At 43.7% G+C, this 23,772-nt stretch overlaps 1 protein-coding gene across 2 annotated transcripts in view; it reads left to right on the top strand.

Annotated features, from left to right (window-relative positions):
- Positions 1–21,611, top strand: part of ITGA6 (integrin subunit alpha 6) — a 109,349-nt gene extending 87,738 nt beyond the window's left edge. The window contains exons 15-26 of one of the 2 annotated variants that reach the window (XM_088471094.1): positions 189–378; positions 490–570; positions 1,049–1,128; positions 3,521–3,598; positions 4,102–4,204; positions 6,859–7,032; positions 7,151–7,252; positions 12,806–12,916; positions 13,006–13,104; positions 14,205–14,330; positions 15,956–16,087; positions 19,224–19,309. In XM_088471094.1, coding sequence (XP_088327220.1) covers positions 189–378; positions 490–570; positions 1,049–1,128; positions 3,521–3,598; positions 4,102–4,204; positions 6,859–7,032; positions 7,151–7,252; positions 12,806–12,916; positions 13,006–13,104; positions 14,205–14,330; positions 15,956–16,063 — 1,252 coding nt within the window. In that variant the 3' untranslated portion in view covers positions 16,064–16,087; positions 19,224–19,309. Of the gene's footprint in view, positions 1–188; positions 379–489; positions 571–1,048; positions 1,129–3,520; positions 3,599–4,101; positions 4,205–6,858; positions 7,033–7,150; positions 7,253–12,805; positions 12,917–13,005; positions 13,105–14,204; positions 14,331–15,955; positions 16,088–19,223 lie in introns of both variants that reach the window. The other variant, XM_088471154.1, reaches the window with a different exon arrangement.
- The last annotated feature ends 2,161 nt before the right edge of the window (positions 21,612–23,772 follow it).

Here is a 23,772-nt window from a genome sequence, read left to right on the forward strand (position 1 = left end):
AAATAGACCCCTGAGAGCGACTGACAGCACTGAGGCCTTGTGCCTCATGTTTCAATGATGTCACACTAGACTGGATATTGGCTCAGTACACAAATTGCTGCCTCCAACACAGGTGATAGGTAAACTTGAAATGTATTGGTGCCCTTTCTGTCCAAAACTTACTGTTACTATCTTGTTTGACTCCCCAGGGAGAACGGCGTTCCGGTACTGGCTCTTCAAAATCAGAGAGAGGTCGCTCTCGAAATTACAGTAACAAATAATCCATCGGATCCAAACAATCCCAAAAATGACGGTGACGATGCCCATGAAGCTAGAATTATTGCAAATTTACCAAACACCTTGTCTTTTTCATCATCCAAGAACCTGACTAAAACGTCTGTAAGTAATAAAAAGCACTACTCTGTGAGCAGGAAAAAAAGGGGTGTTCTGCGGATAACCGGTTTCTTTTTTTTTTTCTTATTATTTTTGCTTTCAAATAAAAAAATACAGGAACGATATTTGTGCACATCTAACCAAAACGGTTCAAAAGTTGAGTGTGATCTTGGAAATCCTTTCAAAAGAAATGCCAATGTAAGTGATTATTTGATTCATTTATTTATGTTTAATACAATAGCCTTTCTGAGTAAACTCTATTCATAGGCCGATAGAGTAGCTTGTAAAGCTGAAATGGCAAATTACAGGCAGAACTTTACCTAAATGTGTCTTCCACCTTTTGGAGGCGCGTTTTACACAACCTCTACCATCCATCGTTGGCAGCAGACTTCCATGGGGCCACTGCTACCCCGTACCTAACTAACTAATACAATAGTCCCGGTACTCCGCCAATAGAAGTAAACAACTTTGCCTGATGCATATAATAAGCCAGAATTACAAATCAATGTTTCTAGTAAATTGCTGGAGGTATGTACAAAGTACAAACCAATGTATTAAAGTCATCTGAAGGTAGACGAACCATTGAATTGAACTATAAAAAATATTTTAATAAAGGACCATTTCTACAAACGCACAATAGTTGAACTAACATCAGTATGTTTTTATTTTCCTCCAGATATCTTTCCTTCTGATTCTGAGCGCTAACGAAATATCAGTTGACACGAAGGAGCTGCAGATTCCTCTGACGTTAGAAACGTACGTGTGTTTTATTTGCTGATGTGATATTTGCTGATGTTCTATACTTCTTGTGCTAGAAGGTGCGGTGATACCAATTAGGTATTTTACAGTGTAATAGATTAAGGTTTACTGAAAGTACGATTGATGTAGCATTGGCATCTGTAGTTAGTCTCCACTGCTTAGTTTCCGCTGAATACAGGACAGTATTACAGGTAGCTACAATTATTGTGCTTACATCATAGCTGACAACTGTCTGCACTGTCCCAGTTTATAGATCAGGACAAATTAGTACAGTTTGGCCAATTATACCCAAAGCACATCAATTTCAGATGATGCCGCCCTACTTTCCCAACAGGCCCCCTTGAGTCAAACATCAGAACTGCTGGCAGGTGTGCCTTCACATAGTTGGTATATCAGTGATTCCCACACTAACAGTCCTAGTTTCAGTGATATCCAGGCTTCAGCACAGATGGTTAAATCAAAATAACTAAGGTACTAATAATAAAATACCTGTGCTCAACTATGGCTATCCATAAAACCTGGACTGTTAGTGTGCCTTGAGGACCGTAGTTGGGAACCCCTGTGGTATATGTTCAGAATGTCGACACCATGTTGACATTGTCTGAATGTCTACATTTAGAATGTCGACATGGACAGAATGACAATAGTTGATTTTCCTGATTTTAGGGTTAGGGGGCTAGGTTTAGGGATAGGTCTATGGAAAAACTGCATGGTCGACATGGCAACTGTCTACATTCTGGCAGTGTCGACATTTTGAATGTCAACATTTGACACGTCGACATTCGCAACATGTCGACATTCAGAACATGTCAACATTCTGAGCGTCAATTTTTTATACCAAACCCCATATAGTCATTTTAAAGGGATTATTATTGTCTATAAAGGAATTCTAACCTCATGCTTTATGTATTTATACTTACTGTAGAATAGTAAGTGAGAAAATGCTATCAGGATTTGTTTTATTAATATAAAAAGATATGCTGGTGAGAAACAATGTACGTGTTCAGACGCTGACAGTGACTTGTCCTTATCCCCCTCTCTGCAGCTGTGGACTAGGGGCCTGATTCAGCAAGGGTCACAACTGTGATTGCGGCTGAGATTACACACGCGGTCTCAGGGCCTGATTCAGCAAGGGTCGCAACTGTGATTGCGGCTGAGATTACACATGCGGTCTCAGGGCCTGATTCAGCAAGGGTCGCAACTGTGATTGCGGCTGAGATTACACATGCGGTCTCAGGGCCTGATTCAGCAAGGGTCGCAACTGTGATTGCGGCTGAGATTACACACGCGGTCTCAGGGCCTGATTCAGCAAGGATTGCTATTGTGATCGCGTATGCAGATGGGCGATTATTGCGTACTGTGCATGCGTACGCATCACAGTGTGCATACGCAAATGCTTCACTGCTATCATGGAGATCACGCAGATTGATTGACAGAACAAAAGCGTTTGGGGGTGGTGACGGGAGGGTGGTCAGATAAACGCAGGCGTGCCAGTGCATTTGAACGCTGTTACAGGGCCATGCATAATCAGCCACTACGGTGGCATACGCAGCTTCAGTGCTACCTGCGTACAGGAAAGTTTGCAATTTATAAGTGAGGTCTGACCTGCTGTAAGTGTGCGAGCGGCTCTGATGTACTTTGATGTTACCGATGTTTTGGATGGATTGCAAGGTATTACGGATGTGAGAGAGGGGAAGTGGGCGTCTGCATGCGGTCCGTGCGAGTGATTTGCAATTGCAAATATTAGCATACTCTCAGCAGCAGAACTGCTTACACGCTTGCTGCCGCGATCGCATGAGCAATCCTTGCTGAATCAGGCCCTCACTGCGATGATATGTTAACCCACCTTACCTTACACACATCTGTAATACTTAGCAAGACTGCGACACCATCGGAAACATCGAGTACCATCGCAGCCTCACGCACACTTGCACAAGGTCAGACCTTACTCAGGAATTGCTAACCTCATCGCACGCTGTGAGTACACAAGCTGCATACTGAGTGGAGCGTTTTTGCACTGCGATGCATACGCATGCGCAGAATGCAACAGTGAGCCGATGGCGTGCGCAATGGCAGTTGCAATCCTTGCTGAATCAGGCCCTAGGGGCTACTGTATGGTACATTTGTGCAGTGCACTATTATAATAAGTGCTGTATCCAGGTCCATCTATTTTGTAGCTCTCCAGTAAATGGTTAACTCCTGGTTCTGCAAAGAAGTCTTGATACCAGCCATACGCCCTTGTTCCTATTGATGTGAATCATCAATATTTTAATTTAAATTATTAATATGTTTAGTGCGTCAGACTAAATTATTGCTGAATTTAGAATACATTGATAATATAGAGAAAATGTATGTGTTTGTGACTGTAAATTGTTTTTCACCTATGCAGGACCAGTTCTCAAGCTGACCTAGGACCCGTAGTTGCTAAGGCTCGAGTGGTAGTTGAACTGCTACTTTCTGTATCTGGGTAAGTTTATTCTTTAAAGCAGAAGTTTGAATCCTCCGGTTATGCCTGACGTCCTGATTTACGTGTACAAGGCGGACCGTTTGCACAGGGCATGTCCTGACTGTTCTCCCCAGTTTAGTAACATCACTGAGCTCCTGCTCTCTGAATGCGAGCTCTGTGCTCTCACTAATGACGGTGCTGGAACAGCCTCACTGTCAGGGAAGATGATATAAAAGTTCCTCCTCCTGCAGTGCACCTCATGCGCCAGGTGTGTCCCGATAAGATGTCTGTGCCTGTCATGTGAAGATTGTGTGCAGCTGTGCTTCACGGTTTTGTCCCTGTTTTGATTTAAAAAAATGTGGTCATCCTATTGTCAGAAAAAAACCCTTATGTAACCACTGGCAATGCTTCTTCTTACACTTAAAATGGTAACTGGCGCAGAAGGGCTGTTGTACGGCACAACCTGTTAAACTACAATACTGTCTATTTCCATGTGCACTATACTAATCCTTTGCCATCACCAGGGTTGCCAATCCCTCTCAGGTGTACTTTGGAGGACAAGTTGCTGGAGAAAGCGCTATGAAGACAGAGGACGAAATTGGAAGTTTAGTTAATTTTGAGTTCAGAGTGAGTATTATAGTGTAGTCTTCTGAGGTACAGAGCTTCATTTCACTTATGACCTTAGAGCTCCCCCTGCTGACTGCTTTGCATAGGAAAACATGAGAAAACAGTGGGCATGATTCATTACCGATTGCAACTGCAATTACACATGCAATCGGCCGATTGTTGCGTTCTATACATGTGTATGCACCGCAGTGCGTGTGCGCGAATAGTCCACTCCGATCGGGACTGCGATCACAGTGACTACGCAGACCCATGCGTGCATAAATACTGCTATGCAATACGCAGCTTGGACTTTCACTGCGTGCGATGAGGTTAGCAATTCCTGAGTAAGGTCAGACCTTGTGCAAGTGTGCGTGTGACTCCGATGGTGTTCGATGTTACTGATGGTTTTGCAGTCTTGCTAAGGATTACGGATGTGTGTAAGGTAAAGGGAGCGTCCTTATGTTAGGCTGTATATGGCATTGCGATTGCAATCATTAGCATATCTACACAGTGAGACTGTGTGCGTAATCACTATTGCGATCCTTACTGAGTCAGGCCCAGAGTCCCAACCTATAAGAAACAATAGTAAATTTTAAAAAAGAGCACTGAAAAGTTACTATATTATTCTAAAACAATTTTAAATCTGCAAAATTTAAGAAGAAACTACAATGAGAATTGGCGTGTTTAAAAAATAAATGTATTTGTAAAACCGGAAACAATTCACATAAAAACACAGATAGTTTCATATCATATTTATCTTTCAGCAGAAATTTGCATTAATATCAGATGCAGGAAACATAAACATACAGATAGCATTGAGCAAAGTAAATATATGAGCCTTTTTGTTGTCGTCTCAGGATATATATGACCGTATGAAGTCACAGTTCCTGGCCTGGAGTATTTCTTGTACATAAATCAACTATAAAGATAATACATAGAAACATTTCACCTATATACCAGGGTAAAAATACACATACTGGGCTATATGTGATAGGAAGTTAGGGATCCTGTTATCCTGTCTCAGGAGCAGCATGTTGTCTCATACACGGATCCTTTTTGCATCCTCTTACACTGGTCCTTTTTGCGTCATATGGTGTAAAATGCATGGCTCGACTTAAATGTTCTGGTAGCGGTTTTTGGACTTTCGTACTTCTTCCTAAATGTAGCATCTTATATGCATTGTAGCCGCATACAAGGTCGCTTATAGGGGCATATTCAATTGTGTGTGAGAATCGCAAAAAACCCGTACCTGCGAGGTTCTTCCTTATTTATCGCGCCGGGAGAATTAAAATCACTAACCTACAGAGCAAGTGTGATTTTTCTAAAATCGATAATTTTAGGAAAAATCAGCGGGACTTGCTCTGGCACCCCGGCGGAACCCCCCCTTTGGACTAATTAAGCAATTTGAAGTTTCCAATTTGCTTAATTAGTCAGTAATTACTCACCTTCCGAAGTGCTGTCTTCTTCATCCATCGTCGGATCCTGGACTACTGCAGCAGCGGTGAGTATGTCATTGTGTATGAGTGATTGTCTGTGCATAAGTGTGTATATCCATGTGTATGTGTGTCCCCCCCAGTGTCAGTGTGGCCCCCCGGAATGGGTGCTGGGAGAACTACATCTCCCAGCAGCCCTTGCCCATCCCACCAGCCCCTGGAGCCTCTCAGCAGCCCCTGGAACGCCCAGCAGCCCCCTCTCCAGTGAGAAAAGAGAGGAGGCCACCGGGAGCCGTGAAGATTCTTTTTTTTAATTTCTTTTACGCAGCGTGGGGTTTTCAGAGCTGAAAACCCCGCGACCACTTTTTTAAGATTGGAATTTTTACCTTGCTTAACTTCGCGCCCAATTGAATATGCCCCATAGTGTATTAGGCACTCAGGAGTAGTATATTGGTCAGAAAGATATTGGATCTAAGTGGCAGATTAAGCCCAATGATGAGTGGCGTGGTAGCATGGCGTGGCTGACTCGTATCGAACCTTCGACTTTTGCTTTTTTTTTTTACACAGCTTAGCGTCAGAGTTGCACACAGCAGCTTCACACGATGCCGGCACCAGCGCCCAGGGTACCCGTGCATTGTCATTTTGTCACAATAGCAACGCAACTGAGGCACATAATTTATGGTAAAAATCGTTGGTGAGGGGCATGGCGTGGCTTAGTCGCAAAATCTGTGGTGCGCCAAACTAGGCTATCTGGCGCAATTTGAGAATAGGTGTTTGTGGACACATCTGTAAGGGGAAATAATATTAGCAGTTGCCATTTGTGCGCCCAATATTTTTTCTTCTTCTCTAATTTCAATTTATGGTTTATATATCACTTTTTTTTTAATATATATATATTTTTTAAATTTAACCTCTAAGAAAAGGTTTCACATAGTTGGCGCTTTACTTAAATGTAATTATTCTTAAAAGCTTCTATGGCTACAAATAGCCCTGGTAACCTTCCCCTTAGCCATCAGAAGAGTCTAGTTACCACATAAAAATAAGCATATATTAGCAATACCCACTATATATATTATACAAGACAACCATATATTGCCCTAAGGCACATTTTCTGCATCTGTATGTCAGAACCGGTACACTGTCACCCCCTAACACACACACACACAGTTATATGCCTATTTTTGTTATATGTTGGTTTTTATCTTTCTAAAAGATTTTTATTATTTTTCAATTACATTACAGGTCACAAATTTTGGACGCCCTCTTAAAGCACTCGGTACAGCATTTTTAGACATTCAATGGCCAAAAGAAATCAACAACGGAAAATGGCTGCTTTACATTGTACATATAGATACCAAAGGAATGGACAAGGTCACGTGTCAACCAGCAAATGAAATTAACCGACTGAAAGTGCTGGTATGTTGCCGCTGACCTTTGTGTGAGATTGAAATGTACATATGATATGAGTAAAAGAATGATAATGTTCACTTTGAGACATCATGGAAGTTTATATAGTGTTTTTACTTCCTGACAGGAATCTGGTAAAAGTCGGAACAGGCGTGAGTTAGCGGAAAAGCAGACAGATGTGGACGGCAGGCCGTTTTCTCTATTCTCTGACAGGAAATACCTGACACTGGTGAGATTTAGTAATACGTTCTTATTGCTGCAGAAGTGTAATTCCGCCGTGCACACGCTGTTTTGTGCTATCATGACACTGGTTTTGTGCGAATGTCCGTGAGTTACAGACAAGTAAAAATGGATTTGTATGGGCGACATGGCGGTAGATGAATTTGGCGAATCAGGGACATAAGGCCTGATTCAGACCCGGTCGCTATGAGCGTACGTTCGCATGATGTGTATGCAAATATTTGAAAGTGATGCGGCTGGGAGCGATCGCTCGCCAAGGCATAAGCACGCCCATCGTACCTGTACGAGCGTTCACTTTGTGTATGCCGACTCCCCTTAGCGTATGCAGAGACGCCCACTGCCCCACGTCATCTCCTGGTACATCGACCACTGTCGGATGTGAACACAGTGCTTGTGGTAGCTTTTTTTTACCGCAAGCATTGCGAGGAAAACTGAGGAAAAAAATGGCTGGTGACGTGTACTCTGACGCTGCCTGTTAATTATGCACGCCTCTAAAACGGTGTTGAAACACTCGGGCATGCCTGCGTTCGCATCTCCAACCCCCCGTTTTTACTGGACTGCCCCTGTCACCACCCACAAACGGCCTCTCCTGTCACTCACTCTGCTGGGCTGGTTTTGCTGGGCGAGCGAGGGATCTGTGTAGTTTGCGCATGCCCACTGCAATGCATAGGCATGCGCAGATTAGCAACCATTGGCAATTGCGAACGGACTACAGATACCGTCCAGGTCTGAATCAGGCCCATTGTGTGCTCAGCGCAGATTAAGTTCATGAGATAACATTATTTAAATTATTATTATTATTATTATCATTTATTTATATGGCGCCACAAGTGTTCCGCAGCGCCTTACAAAGTACATAGACAAAAAAGTAACCATTGACTTACAATACAATACAGGACAGGACATGGATAAACATTGCTATATTAGTGACATTAACGCCCGCATAAGCAGCCAAGTGTTAGTTGCCCTAGTGGCTAGTAAGAGATAAATTAAATTACAGTAGGGAGAAGCACAAGAGAGTAGAGGGCCCTGCTCGAAAGAGCTTACATTCTTTAAGGGAGGGGAAGACAAACAGGAGTGACACAGAATGGGGTGGGCCGGGAGAAAGGAAGATGTAGCAGCAAGTTAGGATGAGAGCTGGAAGACTTTAATGAAGTAGTGGGTCTTAAGAGCTCGTTTGAAAGATGGTAGAGAGGTGCAGAGTCTGATAGGGAGAGGGAGGGCGTTCCAAAGGTGAGGAGCAGCACGGGGCAAAGTCTTGGAGGCGGGAGTGGGAGGAAGTAATCAATTGGCATGAAAGGCGGCGTGTATTAAGTGAGCGAAGAGGGCGGACAGAAGAGTGAAGGGAGATGAGATCAGAGATGTAAATGGGAGAGGAAGGGGTGAGGGCTTTGTAAGTGAGTGTGAGAGCCTTGAATGATAATGAAAGGTTGGAGAGGGTAGATTTGCACCTTTAAGTTGCACTTGTATTGCAGGAGGGCATATATTTAGGCATACCTTGGCCAGTCAGTGTTATAAAAACCATCAGATTCACAAATGTGACACCTGTAATAAAGGGGGCGATTCAATTAAGCGTGAGTTGAATAGCGCTGGGAAGTTGGTCCGGGAGTTATTCAATTCAGCGCGCTGTTTAGTCCAACTGTTACAACCTAAGCCTGAGAATGCCGGTTCTTGCGACTTAACCTGGGTGTATAGTCATGTGAACCGGCATTCTCCGACTACAGTACCGGCCGTGAGGCTGTCAGCGCCGTGTTAAGCCGGAAAACAGCCTTGCAGCTTAGAAGAAATCCTAACAACGTGCTGAATAGCTGCGGGAACCCCTTCCCAGGGTTATCAACAGTGTGTTATTTGAATCTCCCCAAAACTAATGTTTAATGAAATGAAGGTGTTGAAGTAGTAGTATTTTGGACTTTGATGGGTCATTTTTACTAATTCCATTATGCGCAAACCCTCAAATGTAGTCGCAGGTTGATTTTATGCTCATGAAGCTGGCGGGCACCGTGAATTCCTCTAGGCAGACCTGTAAGCGCACTTGTACACATAAAGAAGGGTAGTGAGGCCATACTGATTGCCGTTTATAGTGTTTGCGCCTGATTCAGGGTTGTGACTCATTCCCATCTGTGGATGGATCTCGCGATATTTAGCAAACTGCCCCATGTGTCATTTCCTGCATACGCAACTGCGGGCAATTATGGGTAATTCGGAATCATACCGATCCCAGTCATAGCGGGTGTAACTGGATGGCAACGGGGCTTTCTCAAGTAGAATAAGTGTTCTGTGGGAGAGTTGATGGTATGCGGTCTATTCATAAGTGAGCGTATGAACTGATCAGTCTAACTGCAGCCAGATCTCCTGCACCACAGATATGACTGGTGCAAATACGCTGATATATTGGGTCACTGCAGTCACATAGATGCGGGCAACTTTGACTACAGGTGGAAATTCGCATTTATTATGGAAGTGGCAAAGTGACCACAGTTGATCTTGTTTTAGTTCCCTCAAGGTATTTACAGGCTGTTTTTGTCACTATAGTCCTACTTAGCATTTGGCTAATATGATAAACTGCACCAGTTGCCTACACCCTATTGGTCTCAGCTAAGTCATGGTCTGAACTGGTATTCACTAGAATATAGCTTATTAATTCAGCTTGTGGGTATGGGTGTCAGTAATGTCACTGGTTCCTGGTGAGGGTACTCTCGCGGATATTAATTCAGCCCAAATACGTCAGCGTCTACGCTATGCACCTGATTCTGAGTATGTTTGAATCCAGCTCTATCTAGCGATTTTAGCAAACTGCGCGCAATGTCGCGATGCTGCATACGCAGCTAATAACTTTTAAGGGCTTAGCTGGTACCATGACGGCGTGTTACAGAACACTTATTTAAAGTTCCATTCTTGTTAATGGATGTGACTTTAAATCAGTGCTCTTATATTACTTTTGGGTCTGTTTACTAAGCAGTGTTAGGAGACAGAGTGAAAAGTGATAAGGTGCCAGCCAGGGCCGGCCCTAGCCCAAATTTTTTGGTAAGCAAGTATATTTTTTGGCGCCCCCCTATGCAGTGCCCCTTTTACAGTGCCACCGGTAGTGGTCCCCCCTGTGCAGTGCCCCTTGTGCCCCCAGTAGTATTCCCCTTATATAGTGCCCCCAGTAGTAGTCCCCCTATGCAGTGCCCCCAGTAGTGGTATCCCCTATGCAGTGCCCCTTTTACAGTGCCCCCGGTAGTGGTCCCTCCTGTGCAGTGCCCCTTGTGCCCCCAGTAGTATTCCCCTTATATAGTGCCCCAGTAGTACTCCCCTCCATGCAGTGCCCCCAGTAGTGGTACCCCCTATGCAGTGCCCTGTATATAGTGCCCCCAGTAGTGGTCCCCCCCCTTGTAGTGCCCCCAGTAGTATTCCCTCCCTGTAGTGCCCCCAGTAGTAATCTCCCCTTGTAGTGCTCCCAGTAGTATTCCCCCCCCTTGTAGTGCCCCCAGTAGTAGCCACCCCTTGTAGTACCCCCAGTAGTAGCCCCCCCTTGTAGAGACCCCAGTAGTGGTCCCCCCCCTTGTAGTGCCTCCAGTAGTAATCCCCCCCTTGTAGTGCCCCCAGTAGTAATCCCCCCCTTGTAGTGCCCCCAGTAGTAATCCCCCCCTTGTAGTGCCCCCAGTAGTATTCCCCCCCTGTAGTGCCCCCAGTAGTATTACCCCCTGTAATGTCCCCACTAGCAGGGCCGCCATCAGGGGGGGACTACAGGGACTCTAGTACCGGGCCCGGAGACAGAGGGGGCCCGGCTGACAGCGGCAAAGAATGCACACAGCGGCTGGCAGGGGGCAGGGAGAAAGCATCAGCGCTGATGGCTGTGGAATTTCAACTATGCAGTACCCACTGGAGCTGTCCGTGAGCTGTGATTGGCTCGCACAACGGCAGCCAATCAGGAGCAGCAGCTCCTTATCAGCCAATCAGGAGCGGCCGCTCCTGATTGGCTGCCGTTCCGCGAGCTGTGATTGGCTCGCGGCCGGCTGCGTAGTTCAGATGCTGCAGTGGCGCGGATGCTGGTGGACGGCTCCAGTCCGACTCCATAGTTGAATTTCACAGCGCTGATGCTTTCTCCCTGGCACCTGCCAGCCGCCCTGTGCATTCCTCGCCGCAGCTAGCCGGGCACAATCTCTCAGGAGAACGCAGGTATGTTGACCCTGCCCTGTGCCCCCCCCTTCTCTAGTCCAGCCAGCGCTGTTCCCCCCAGTCCAGCCCCCCATTCAGCCAGCCAGCCTTCCCTGCCTTGCTCCTCCCCCAGTCCAGCTAGTCTTTCCTGCGCCCCCCCTCCTAGTCCAGCCAACCAGCCTGTCTACCCTGTGCCTCCTCCCCATGTTCAGCCAGCCTTTCCTGTGCCCCCCCCCCCCCCCATGTCCAGCCAGCCTGCCTTCCCTGTGCCCCCTACCCACATCCAGCCAGCCTTTCCTGCACTCCCCCCAGTTCAGCCAGCCTGCCTTCCCTGTGCCCCCTACCCATAACCAGCCAGCCTTTCCTGTGCCCCCCACTGTTCAGCCAGCCTGTCTTCCCTGTGCCCCCTCCCCATATTCAGGGGCCCTGCCTATTGTGTTGGTACCGGGCCCCAGAATTTCTGATGGCAGCCCTGCCCACTAGTATTCCACCCCTTGTAGTGTCCCCAGTAGTATTCCCCCTAGTAATCCCCCCCTTGTAGTGCCCCCAGTAGTATTCCCCCCCTTGTAGTGCCCCCAGTAGTATTCCACCTTCCCCCGCCCCCCGCAGTAGAGACGTAAAAAAACCTGGAACCCGCTCCTGGTCCCGCCGCCGATATCAGCTCCTCCGTCCGCCGCTTTGCATTATGGGAGTGACGTCATGACATCACTCCCATTACCCACTGCGGGAACCGGAAGATGTCCGGCTCTGGCAGTGGGAGCAGCAGCCGATGAGAGTCTGTCTGACTCTCATCAGCTGCTAAAGCAAACACAGTCTGCCCGCGGCCCGCATGGTAAGCAGCTGAGGCGCCCTTCACTATGTGGCACCTTACGCAGCTGCATACCATGCGTAATGGAAGAACCGGCCCTGGTGCCAGCCAATCAGCTCCCAACTGTCATTTTTCAAATACAGCCTGTGAGTTGGCAGTTGGGAGCTGATTGGCTGGCACCTTATCACTTTTCACTCTGTCTCCTAACACTGCTTAGTAAATAGACCCATTGGTTTCCTGACCATGCGCAGTTCGAAAAAACTCAAGATTCGCTCGGCGAATGGGAGAAAGTTCATCTCTGCATCAGCCCTAATATGATTAATTTATTGAAAAATCACTTTTCACTCTGTCATCTAAAACTACTTAGTAAATAGACCCCTTTATACTCTGGGGCACTGTCTGTGGTGTCATTCCAAGCATAGATAATATAATTAGCTGTAACAGTTCAGCTTTTTTTCCCGTATCACGTGCCCTTTGTGTGCTGTGGGGTGGCTATAGATGTTGATAATGGACTGGAGTGTAATACTACATTTAAAGTTTAATTTCTCATTTAACTGAGGATTACAAGTTAATTTTGTCTGTTATTGTTTCCAGGACTGCGAGAACCATGCCAAGTGCGTGTTAATTAGGTGCCCTCTACAGGGTCTGGACAGTAATGCAGTCATTAATGTTCGATCCAGGCTATGGAACAGCACTTTCCTTGAGGTAACATTGCGGCAATATATTTTATTTGTCCCACTTCTGTAGAATGTACTGAGTTCCATTTGCTAATTGTCTTTTCCCTTCGGTAACAGGAATATTCAAAGATGAACTATCTAGATATCCTTGTGAAAGCCTCAATCAGTATTGATACAACAGCTGAGAATGTTAAGTTGTCAAATGAAGGTTACCAGGTAAGGTAATGTATAGTATATATGAGTAGGAACATTATACTGATTCATTACTCTATATCGGGGATGGGGAACTTCAGGCCCGGGGGCCGTATAAGGCCCCCAGAATCATTTGGTATGGTCTCTGAGCTTTTCTCTGCTTGCCTCATCTGGCTAGCAGGGTGCCTAGAGTGGCACCCTGCAGCCAGAATCTATGCAGTAGTGCCACCTGGAGCGTCCTTAGGACGCTTCAGAAGATCACACCGCTGCCCTTACACCTCCCCGGATCATCCTCAGGATGCTCCGGGCAATGCTGTAATACCTGCCGATTGTGGTCTCGCCACTGTTTAACATCACTTGGAGGGGCATGGCCTCCACCAGGCCCTCGAATAATGTTATATATATCAAAATGGCCCTCTGCAGAAAAAAGGTTCCCCACCCCTGCTCTATATACATACTGAATGTGAATAAACTTCTTATTTGTAGGAGCATTTACTTGGGAATGTTATTAATATGTAAGCTCATTCTGAATGATTTACCCCCTATTGCTTAGTCTAGTGATGATACAGAAACGCACCTATAGACAGACTGTAGCACCCTTTTGGGGCTCATCAGTGTATAATAGGGTGCTCTGCATGTTAGAGACTGCCTCATTGTTACAAAGAAATCAGTTAAGCCGCGTATCCACTAGACGATATAATGAACGATAACGATATCGTTCAATCGTTCATTATATTGTGCAGTCAATATGCCGTCAACGACCAGCGATGCACGCTCCCGCTGGCCATTTACGACATCGCTCATCGCCCGAACCTGCTATCCAACCTGACGATATCGTCAGGTTGTGCAGGTCCGGGGATGAGGGAGGGTGCCGGCACTAAACGATATATCGTTCAGTGTGTGCTCAATGTCGTTAGGGACATTGAGCACATCACTGCCGGGGACACATTACACGATATCGCTCATGGTATCTTTTGATATCTTCAAAAATATTTACTGTCTAATGTGTGGAACAATAATACTTTGGGGGCTTTACTGCACAATAAGTGGATGTCTTTTAAATGTGCTTGTAAAGTAGTAGCAGGATTTACATCTGTACAGTTACCGTGTTTATCTGTGTATAGGTGCGTGTAACGGTATTCCCTGAGAAGACGCAGACACAGTATACTGGGGTGCCATGGTGGATTGTCCTCGTTGCTATATTAGCAGGAATTTTAATGCTTGCACTACTAGTGTTTTTATTATGGAAGGTGAGTACAATTATGGCTGTCATATTTCCCACACACCACAGGAATTGCATTCTAAGAACCTAGAATATCAGGTGCCTCTCTTAAGGGTATGCTCACAAAGTCCCTCAGTTAAGTGAAATGATTTTCAGGTAATTGTAAGTAGCTTGTCCTCTGCCTTCCGCTACAAGAATAAGTTGTTTCCACTCTACTTGTGATCTGGATGGAACGCCCTCGCTGTATTGCCATGTGTATTGGCAGAGGCACTCGCCAGAAGTGCGACATGCCTAATTGCAGAGGGCAATGCCAGATTTAGATAGGAGCACTCTGCTATTATTTCACACCCTACTCTAGCATGCCATCTCCAACAAGGTACACCCATCTGCGGCCATGCCCTCCGCCCATAAATATTGCAATGCAACAAGGATTTTCCATTCTCTTTAAATAGTGCATTGTGCAGGGACAATGCATTGTATTTTAACACCTGTTACATTTTTAATAGGCAGCATGTGTTGCCATAGTGATCGCCGATCCCGAAGCCTTGTGCCGTCTCAGTACACTGTGATAACACAGGCGCTGTGTACTTCAGTATTATTGTGTATTTATCTTCTAACACTGCTGCAGGTTTCTGCAAAACACAAACTTTGGTTCTACAGCGAAGACAATACATCGTTGTTTTTTATCCATAAAAAAACAACAAAAAATTGGATAAAGTATTTTGCAGTTAGGGGCCATTTCCTTTTGGGTAAAAGGCTGAAGGTTCTTGCCACTCTATCCCACATTTCCACCACAACCCATCCATAACTAAAGCTTCATTTTCCCTGAATTTGCCACCATCTGTAATCATATACACATGACAGTAACCACAACCATAATATCTCACTTTCACCCTCTCATCCATGTTCCCTTTAAGCTCAGTGATATGGAAATTACAGTTAAAACCTGAAGGAGAGCATTGAGAATCCGCTGTACAGCACAACTATAGACAACGGATTTTCCTGACAAGTAATTCTTTTATAATCACTCTAATTTTCAGATTGCTCGGCTTAGAGATAACCGTACCCATTGTCAGGATTTTATTTTTCTGAGGGGAACATACAATGACTCCTGCAATCATATCAAGCCCTATCTGTGCAATGATCTCCCGTTCCAGTGTCGTAAAAGCTTCCTCTAATTTCCGGGTATTGATCGACTACACTTCCTGCTGATTATAATTATAAAGAGCTGATGGAAGCCTACCCTTATTCTAAGTGGTTTTCTGAATCTCTTCTTGGTCAATTTCAGTTACCTCTTGAAGCGTATTTTATAGTGCACCGGCCGCCTACACAAAGGGGGAGATTCAATTACTGCTCGGTGGCACATCGCCTTTTTGATTGACTTTACCCTACAGTGTAGGCAGCCATTTTGTTCAGGTAATTTAATTTTCATGAGCTTATCAAGTCCCTAGGAAAGGGTAACCTCTTTGAGTGATATAAGTAGTGAATTGATGGGCTGGTTACGGCTTAGCCCATAATATGGATACTGTGGGTGCGACAGATACTCAGTTTTATTCATGCACTGTGACTGATGTTATTTTGCTTTTCTGTTAAATTCCCTCCGCAAATCAGTACAAAACTTTAAATGTATCTAATAACCTTGATTCTTTGTAGTGTGGCTTCTTCAAGAGAAATAAGAAAGATCAGTTTGATGCCACATATCACAAGGCTGAAATCCACGCTCAGCCATCTGATAAAGAGAGGCTGACGTCTGACGCATAGTATTGATCAGCGTTCTGTGATTTGGTAATTGATTGTTGTTTAAATTGCTGCTTGAGGGTGTTGGATTGGCTGCAAGATTTCCTAAAAATCTAACACCACAATGGCTTTTGCTGCAGGGGTCTTTCATTAATCATTGGGTTCTGCATCTTTTATCTTGTTTTTCCTGGGATGCTAATCTTGAAAAGACTTATTTAATCTTTTATCATCTACTCATGCATGTAATACTACTAAACATAAAACTTCCACAATGTACTACCCCTCTGTCCCGCAATCTGTCGCTGTTTATATCTCTGAAAGTACTGTACTGCCCGAGTCACTGCCCAGGAACACCGAGCACTCTCCAAGACGTTGCTGATACCGGGCTTCTTAATTGGCTGGTACTTTATCTATGCTCACTTTACCTCGATCCAAGGCTTAGTAAATGGAGCCCTGTGTTTGAAAAATGACAATTAGGAGCTGATTGGTTGGTACTTTATATCGGTCCACGTTATCTCCCTCCAAGGCTTAGTACATAGACCCCATAGTCTGTTTATAAAATTGCAATAAGCTACTTAGGGATGTAATACTGAAATAACATTTATATATGTCAGATCATTTATTTTCTCTAGGATTTGTGTGTTGTCACAAAATTATCATTATGACCTTTATATATATCTGGGTGAGCTTTCCTGCTCATTCAGTGCCTGCTTTTACAACACAATTATTAAGAAATGGCACAAACTGGGCACAGAGTCAGATCAAGGGGCATAGAGAGGTGGGGGGTACTGCTTTCCCAATCTGGTTGGAGGAACCCAGAAGGGTTCCAACTGCCCACTACCACTGGCCACTCCTATATAGTAGCAAAGCCACAGCGGCACATCAGGCAGTGAGAGAGCGTTTCCTCTCACTATTCCCACCCCCTTCCCAGTACCTGGGCCCGTCAGAGCTCTCGACAGCCCTGGCCAGATCTGGTTGATTGGTCTAAAAATGAACAACCAGATCTGTGGGCAGTATGGCTGCATATGTATGTAGTTTGTAATATTTTAAAATTATTTCTGTTGGGAGCTGGGCAGGGTCATACAAGCATATGGGGGAGATTTATCACACCATCTAAAGAGTACAAGCTAAGATGTTACCCAGACAACCAATCGGATTCTAGCTATCATTTATCTCCGTGAGAGGCAACCTGTTACACTACTGGGGCCTAATTAGGTGGTGCACTTACCTTCAAATGTGCCGCAGATTTCTTTTAATCACGATTATAAATTAAATAAATACATTTGCTCAATCACCTATCTGGTAACAAATAAGTAAGCCTTTAATACGAACGTTACAAGCTACAACGAAATATGACAATAAATTAATAACAACTAGAATCTGGGCAATACCTCCACTTTGATCAGACATAGGTGCAATACACAGTCAGTCGAGACATGTTCACTATGCTTAGTTAGAAAATGTTTTGCCTTTGTAAATGTTTAAAAATCTTTAAAAGGTCATTTACAAAAGTCTTAAAAAACAAAAACAAATGTGTCCTGATTTGGAGTTGGAAGGAATTCCATTTGGGCCACGTAAAGATGAGCTATATGTAAAACTTATCATACTGCACACAAAACTCACGCCCATATTTTTAATTGTGTGTATACTTTTATTGCACCCAATTGCCCTTGGAGAGGCAGGTCAGGGGCATTTACGTGTAGGATTGTGGAGACACATCCAGTTTTGATTTGCCTGTATCTATAACTTGCGCCTTTTAGAATGCATTGTAGTTTTACTTATAAATCTTAATCAGTGAGAAATTGTAAACTGTAAAAAATAGGGGACATTTCCAGGGAAGAGAACCTCTAGGAACCTGGCACTTTCTCTGAAATTACTTCCCAACTATTTACATAGTCAACCCAATTGGAACCTCTGATCTGGGACACAGGAGCCCCTATACAGTGCAGTCACCCAGTGCCAATACAGATATCTCGCTGCTGTCATAGTCCAAAAGAATTTAAGAACTGTTGGAGTCTCCACACACACGATTGGCCATCTCAGCCAAAAACTACCAACTTACCTATCTTTTCAAGACAGTTCAGCAATTGTCTGATCATGTAAACTTACAAAAAACAGGAAAGATGATCTTAATACTCTAGCTCTAGGCATGGGGATGAAACAATGATTATAAACTTTAGTTTTAGCCTAAAGCTTATTTGATGTTTTAACAATACTAGTGATTTTTTTTATTGTATTATAAAGACATGTCCACATTCATGCATAAGTTAGGCACTTTCTTTCACTTAAGCATAGAAGTAGGACCATGACATGTTACTCCGAAATAGTCAGCGATATATAGAAAATCAGTGCAGAAGGTAACTGATTGACATAACAACTTATCGAATTATAAGATTTCTAATACAGTTTAGAAAATGAGTTATAGCACCTCTGTTACTCAATTACCTGTGCGTAGATTTTCATGCATGTCCGACAGTATTTCCAAGTGCTTCATGGGACATAGGACCAAAGGCGCCAAGGTGGTGTCCTGACTTGAAGGCCCTGCCCGTTTCCCCACGTTCTCCGGCATCAGTATTGAGAGAGGCAATAACTAGGCGCTAGGTTTGATTTGTAGGTGGGGTAAGAGGCAACATAGAATTGCGCACATGCTAGGTATGCTTCCAAAGTAGCGTAGCCATGGCTCCATAATGGTTTGACCAGGCACCCAACACGGTGTGGCCATGCCTCCTTTTTCTCGGTGCCCTAAGTATCTAAGGAGGGAGCCCCAAGAAGCTGCAGTAACAGACTTGTAATACCTCTTGGCGGCTATACATACTACTTGGTCTAAGCACTAGTATACAAAGTTGAACACTTTTGGAAACTTGTTCCAGGCTTAATGGCACTCTAGATACAGAACAATAGTGAGTATCATGAAGAGCATCTTACATCATAGAGATTTCTATTATTTATTGTATATGTCTATGTCTCCACTGGAATGGCCTTGCTATTTTACCAAGTGTTTCTAACATTTGAGAACTATTCTAAACACTTTCATTATTTAGCTTATAAGATGCTTCTGTGCTGCCTTTTTCCACAGCTGGGCCTGGCAATGCGCTTTTCTGCCAAAGTCTTCTTGTAAAGTTGCCTGTCATTACCATGAATGATACTTCTATAATGCTCTAATAAAACCTGTCTCCCGTTGCAGTGTGGATTCTTTAAACGTTCCAGGTACGATGACAGTGTCCCACAATACCATGCTGTACGAATTCCCAAAGAGGAACGCCAGTTCAAAGATGGAAAATTGAAGCAGAACAGTGAAAAAAAGCAATGGGTCACCAATTGGAATGAAAATGAAAGTTATTCCTAGGAATATTTATAATTGTATATTTTTTTTTATAACGGTTACTAATAATTGAAAGAGCACCACGGTTGTTGAATTGGGTATGTTCTAAGCCATAGGCGTTATCGTGAATTGTCTTTGGGTGCTACTTCCTGGCTAGTTGGGAAAATGAGGCTTGCCGGGGGAATATGGAACTTAAGTATTAGGCTGCCCGATACGTGATAGTTATCATCAGCAAAGGATTTGGTTTATAGGTGCACAAAATGTCAGGAAGGGGTGCTAAGTTTTATTTAATGCTGATCTACTGTCATTATGCAATAAAGGAGAAAGCAGTCACTGAACTGCTTTTAGTGCATTAAAGTCTCTAAAAAGGCGTTTACAGTCACTATAGAACCCTTTTTCTGGACAGATTTCTATTTGCCTTAAACTCATCTTTGTGCCATTATCAATCTTAGCATGTAATAAATTGTGAAATAGTTTGGTCATATTTCCTATGCAAAAAATTCATTTCTTTACACAGCCATCACCAATTGCTTTTTTTCATATGTAGCCATGATAGACCCTACTGGGTCTGCCTTGAAATCCCTTCATTGCAAGGAGAGCCTTCAAATGTTGCATAGTGCTGAACGTCGTGTCTTACGGGCTCCATACATCGGCAACGGTTTGTCGCAATTCCCTGATCGCCAGACGCTGGGACATCGGTGAAATCCAACATGTTTGATTACCTTAAATTTGCCAATCCCGACCAAAATATGATCAGGATCGGCAAATCGGGGATTTCAACACAAATCATTTCTCCGATTCCCCGACATATTGGCTATCATTGATCTGTCAGCGTTTCCGACCGGCTGATCGGAACGGTGAATCGGAGCCTTTAAATTACACTACGTACAACTAACACTCACCTGGTTTAAATATACATTCCTTTTGCTTTCGAGGCTGCAAATTGACTTATGTGTAAAAAAATCCTGAAAATGTGCAATATGTCATTCAACACATAGTAACATTTGCAATTGTTTTCAGATTTATAACCTAACAACTATGTTTCAATGTTATTTCTGTAAATAGCATAACTTGTGGGGTATTTATTACTTCCCGTTACCTTTTACATTTAACTTTAAAGTGTACAGGTTGCCTACACACAGTGCACAGTATCAATGGGAGCGTGCAGAGTATCAATGGGAGCGTGGAGAGTAACAATGGGAGCGTGCAGAGTATCAGTGGGAGCACGGCCTGTCCGTTCAGTGTCATTACTGGGGCTGACTGTATTTCTGTGCCTTGGTCACGTCACATTTTTCTATTGCAGTGACGCAGTGACTGTCTACATTCCCATCATTACTGGTTCAGCTTACAAAATGGCTGCTTACACTGTATGTAGGGGGCTGGTAAACTTTAAGGCCAAAGATTTATTTTCTATTTTTTTTTGGAGGGGGGGTTTGGGTGTAACTAATCTGTCAGCTGTAGGCAATTAATTAATTCCAGTGGAATTCAACTGGTTTCTTTGTGTTTTTATTTTCTGCACAAGCAGCTATTATAATGCAGCGCTCAGTTTTGTATCTTGTTTGTTAATACATCGTCCTGCTTTTTGCCCATGTAATTCCATAACTGCCAGAGGACTCTCGCTGCGTTTTGACAGTGTAACAATTCATGTGCTAAATGTGTAAATACTGTGATGTGTAGATATAAAATGTTATTTCTAATTGTGGGACACGTTCCCCCTACGTCTTGGTTTACTACATGTTTAGTAAGCCTGGATCTTTCAGCCGTAAACTCTATTTCTTTGGGCTATGGGTTACATAGATTTACTAAAGATTTTTAAAAAGGAAAAGTGATGGTGTTGCTATAGCAACCAGTTACAGTTGCTTATAGCTATTCTTGAATGCACTAGATAAATGATAGCTAGCATCTGATTGGTTGCACTTTACCTTTTTTGGAATCTTTATTAGATCTATCCTAAAGAGTGCAAGCTACTGAAACATTATTATGTTGATAAGACATGAGTAGTTATACTCAGCATCACTATGCACTATGCTAGACTAGAGGGGATATATATATTGCACCTGGGGGAGATGTACTAAGCTCTGGTAAGTGATAGAGTGGAGAGTGGTAAATTGCCAGCCACTCAGCTCCTCACTGTTATGTTACAGGCTGTGTTTGAAAAAGGACAGATAGTAGCTGATTGGTTGGCAGTTTATCACTCTCCAATGTATCACTTTCCAGAGTTTAGTACATCTCCCCCTGGATGAGATGTACTAAGCTCTGGAAAGTGATAAATTGGAGAGTGATAAACTACCAACCATTCAGCTCCTGTCATGTTTCAGGCTGTGTTTGAAAAATGACAGTGAGGAGCTGATTGGCTGGTTGTTTATCACTCTCCACTCTATCGCTTTCCAGTGCTTAGTACATCCCATGTGCTGCCATTTTAATAGTGATCTGTAGTGGATGTGTAGTTATAATTCTAGTTTTGCTTTCGTTAAGTAGTAATAGCTGTATTCTTTACTTAGATTGTATGGGGGATAAATTCAGTTATCTGCAATGTGTCTCCAGAATGGCCGTGAAGGTACTCAGTGGCGATTTATCTTCACTCATATTTCCTCTTACCTCGTAGAAGTGCAAAGAAAAGAGAGGGAAACACTTGTTACCACAATAAGCCGTAATGTGCGCAGCCAGACATCAGCTGTACATCGCTGAGAATTGAATTCCCCTCCTATGTACATTGATATAACAGAGAGAAATGTCTGATCCTTTGTTATAATGCTCATATAACATGCACAACACTGTAGAGACAGGAACATAGCGATGTGTAACACACGTGTGCATGTCCTGTGACCTGTAGTCTTTGCTGTCCTTTCATTTATCAGCTGATAGTTCTTAATGTTGCTCAGGAAAAAAATTAAGGATCATTCTGTATAGATAATGCTGCTCCTATGTGAAAGAGCTTTCTGTAACATGTACATACATACTGATGTAAAATGTTTATGACCACAAAATATCATTTGACAGTAAATAAATGTTACATGAGGGAAGTAACTTTCTCTTCATTCCTGAATGCCTTATAAGTTCTTAAAAGTAATTGCAAAACAGTAAATTCAATGGAATAGAAAGTGCTAATGCAGATTATGTTAATGTGTGATAATGCATACTTATGTATATTTATATATTCCAAAAAGTCAGTTTACACACAAACAATGTGTATTTCAGCTGCTTTGGTTTAGGAAAGAGTTCTCGTGACAGCTGTAAGATATTTGTAGAGATAATATCATGCTTATATGGTTCTATAAATGCTCCTCAGATTTTAGTTATGCTGGGGATACACTGTCAGGCCTACAGACATTTTATCTCACAAGCTGAAACCAGCAGATAGCGTGGCCATGCACTGTGTGAGATATGTCACAGTGTATATGGCATTGATATTTGTTCCTTCACTGATCCTTGGATGATAGATATATAAGCTGAAGGAGCATGTACTACAGTTGGAGGTCCTAGCATTTTGTAGGAACTGATGGGGCATTTTGGCCGGGCTTAATAATAAGTGACAAATGAAAGTCAGAAAAACAGACACGTGGAGTGGGACAGAAGCTGCAGGATTTCTCTTAATTGCTCCTCACTTAAACACAAATAGTATAAGAACTTTCATCCTGTCGGTTTCAAAACCTCCAACATGACCTGTTCTGTTCCACCAGGTACACTGGACCTCATTCAGAGCCGGACGCTATTTGCGCTCGCTCGTTCAGAAAAAGGGTCTGGCTATTTAAATTGACCGCTTGCTCTCTGCGGTCTGTTGACGCCTCTATGTCTGAACGAGCGTACAAAACATGCGGTCGTTATTTTGTAAAAAACGCCCCCTGGCCGCTCGCATCATACGTCATCTCCGCTATTTATTAGATTAATCGAGTACATCGAAAGGCGTATGAACTGCTCGCTATTCTTGTGGTTGCATTTTCCTACCGCAAACATGCGAGCAGTTCTGGCTAAAAGACACCCAACTGACGTGGTCGATGACGCTGCTTTGTTAATTATGCACACCCTTAAAACGCCCGTTTTGACTGTTTGGCACGCCTGCGTTTGGATCTCCACTCCCCGTTTTCAAGCACCTTCCCCTGTTACCACCCACAAACGCCTCATCCTGTCACTCAAATTAGCAGGCATTCGCTATTTAGCGAGCACACGATTTTCGACCGCACTGACTGGTTCGCGCATGCGTACTAAAACGCATGCGCAGATGTGCGAACATTGCTCGGAGCGAATGAGCGGCCGCTTACGAGCGGCTCTGAATCAGGCCCACAGTGCTCTGCTCCTAGACTTCCCACTTCATGTAGGATTGCAGTCAGCTGTGTTGAAACATCTTCCTCATCAATTTGCTCGTTCATTACAGCTGATGGCAATCATAAATTAAGCGGGAAGTCCAGGAGCA

This window comes from Taudactylus pleione, unplaced genomic scaffold (assembly GCF_031769625.1).
Source record: "Taudactylus pleione unplaced genomic scaffold, aTauple2 ptg000004l, whole genome shotgun sequence".
NCBI classification, from domain to species: Eukaryota; Metazoa; Chordata; class Amphibia; order Anura; family Myobatrachidae; genus Taudactylus; species Taudactylus pleione.